Raw genomic sequence first — 2,914 nt, forward strand, 5'->3', positions numbered from 1 at the left:
ATATAAAAAATTATGAATATATATACCGGTCTGGTTTAGTTTAAATTAGTTTTCAAAATATGAAAACTGGTACCGCGCCGATTTATGATAGATTTCTATTCTTAAGAATCGGTACTGCATCAGACCGCTTACAAACCGAACCTAATTCACCGGTTTGGTCCACTCTAGTTTAACCCTTTTTTTTTCACACCTAATGGAAAGACTCTCACATCAATTAGTATTAAAAAAAAAAGTGTTTATATTTCGCTTTTTTTCATAACCATCCAAGATTCCGACTTTATATCAAGTTTTGAATTCAGTACCTCTACTCTAATACATTGTTAGTATATTATATATTATAGTATAAGTATATTATTTTATAATAATTAACACATACTAGTATATATAATATTGAATTTAACTAAAGTCTATATAAGTTTTAGACTTTTTATATGAGTATATATGATCAAATCTATAAAAATGTATTTGCAAAAATAATATATATTATAACTTATTATGCCAAAAATGAATTTATAATTGATATATATATATATATCAAAAGTAAGTTTATATTAATAACTTAATAGTAATGTTTATGTTTAAGATTAAAATTTTGTATTATATTAATTTTATATTATAAGATTAAAACTTATATGTTGTATCAAATATTATATTAAAAATGATAAGATTAATTTTATGTTATATCACATGTTATAGTAATTTTATGTAATAAGATTAATAAACTTGAATAATAAGATTAGAATCTCAATCTCATGTTTTATTAATTGGTAATTTAGCATATAATATATATAATAAATTATAAATATGTCCAGTTCAATTTAAAACGGTTTTTAAAATATGAAAATCGGCACTGCACTAATTTAAGACAGCTTTCTATTCTTAAGAACCGATGCCACGCCAGATCGTTTACAAATCTAACTTAACCCACCGGTATAGTCCAGTCCGATCCAGTTCAACCTATTTTTCAGATTTTTTTTTTACACCCCTAATGGAAAGACTCTCGTGTCAATTAGTATAAAGAAAAGTATTTGTGTTTCGATTCTTTTGATAACCATCCAAGATTCCAACTTTATATCAAGTTTTGAAGTTAGTACCTCTACTTCAATATGATTTTAAACTATCACTTATTTCAAAAATTTAAACTAATAGATGTAAATTTAATCATTTATATTATTATCTTAACATTACATAAGAACTAGCAGAATTCCTTTCATTTTAGGCAATTGCATGCATTTGTCTCTCACAAACCAAATTTGGGAAAACTTCAGGAAATCATTTACTCATTTCACCTAACACTGCAACATTGAATAATGATACTAAACCAAATAGTCCAAGATCCCTGGCCATGACGCCAGATCCCAAACTAATATCTGTTAATGCTGCATTATTGCTGCAGCGTCACCAAGAGGCATCCAAACTAAAATACTTCAATTAAAAAACGTTCATTTTCTCTGTATATCCATGAAAGGAACAAGATTTCATGCTAATTACTGTACAATTATAAGTAAATTAATGACAAAAACAGCACTATGAATGAAGTATAGCCCTCAATAATCGAAAGCAAGAGTTCTAGTACACTAGTTTAGCTAATTTCGAGTCATTTTGGGCTTTCCATGAGAATTTTTATGGAGCAAGAGAAGCTTCTTGAACACCTTCATGATCGACAGCATGCCTGGCTTCCTAGTCAATGGCTTAACACTGCCCAATTCCACCATATCTCTGGAAGAAAAAGTATTGGATCTTGACGTAGAACTTCTTGACAACTCTTCATTGAAATATTCCTCCCACAACATGTCCATCTTCTCCTCTTCATCATCGTCGTTGTCGTTTTCGTTGTCGTCATCCTTCCCATCATTCACCTCTTTTCCACCATCCTCTGCACATGAGAAGCTCCCTCTTTGGCTGTTCTTGATTGGTTCTGGTGCAAAACAATCTTCCACATGTTCTTCATGGCTGCAAGAGTCTGGAGAGGCTGCCGGAGAGAGTTGCCACAACTGCGGCGAACCGATGCTGCATAGGAAGGCGTTCCCGATTATGGGGAAGCTGAAATCTTCTGTGGCCATGGCTCTTGATTTTGTATGTTATGGGGAGATGGGAATCACAAGGGTGTTGTGGGGTTGGAGTCCTGGTAATTGTTTCGAAAGTTTTAGTTCAGCTGCTTCAAAAAATTACATTCTAAATTTTAAAGTCCATTTATTTGAAGAAGAGGTTGGGGCCACTTGTTTTATATTTTCCTTTTCCTGGTGAAGGTTTAGCATTTTTCAACTGATCCTTCCAATTTATTAATTATTAGGTAGTGTCGAAGTTTGATATATTATAGTCTTACTTTATTATAGACGTCATTACAAATTAATAAATAAAGTAATACTATATGTAGTCGTAAAGTGCACAATTATTTTAAAAAAGAGTGTGGTTCATTATTAAAAAAATAATTTATTTTTTCACGTAAGTCCCGTATTTACTCATTTTGTTTAAAAAAATTACTTGATATTTGCGCACCCCACGACTGCAAATATTATTTATCTGATATATATATATATATATATATATATAATAAGAAACCTAATGATATGGTATTTTATGATAAAACGAGACTCCACATCATCTATATTATGAGATTTTACCTAATAATCAGCCACATAAGAAAATTATAATCCTGTCATGGTAATAAAAATATCTGCTCTTGCCCATTGATAAAAGTGGAGGGATGTGTTTCATTGACTTCTATGTGGCAAAATTAGTGTAAAAAAGAGGATAATATTGAAAGGTGGAATTTAATAGGTATATATAGAGATATTGATTCTTGTCTCCTTAAATATGTTGACTAGGACAAAGGTTTGTAATGATTGTAACCATCATTTGCTTATTATACCAACTTACATATTGACATCTCAAGGGTAAATATGTCTTTGAC

General features: G+C 30.4%; 1 protein-coding gene across 1 annotated transcript; it reads right to left on the reverse strand.

The window, feature by feature from the left end:
• Window positions 1–1,297: 1,297 nt before the first annotated feature.
• Window positions 1,298–2,183, reverse strand: LOC121242934. Its single transcript, XM_041140950.1, has one exon. It carries the CDS (start codon window positions 2,061–2,063, stop codon window positions 1,587–1,589), a length of 477 nt encoding a protein of 158 aa, XP_040996884.1. The 5' UTR covers window positions 2,064–2,183; the 3' UTR covers window positions 1,298–1,586.
• Window positions 2,184–2,914: the final 731 nt, after the last annotated feature.

Source organism: Juglans microcarpa x Juglans regia, chromosome 8D (genome assembly GCF_004785595.1).
Source record: "Juglans microcarpa x Juglans regia isolate MS1-56 chromosome 8D, Jm3101_v1.0, whole genome shotgun sequence".
NCBI classification, from domain to species: domain Eukaryota; kingdom Viridiplantae; phylum Streptophyta; class Magnoliopsida; order Fagales; family Juglandaceae; genus Juglans; species Juglans microcarpa x Juglans regia.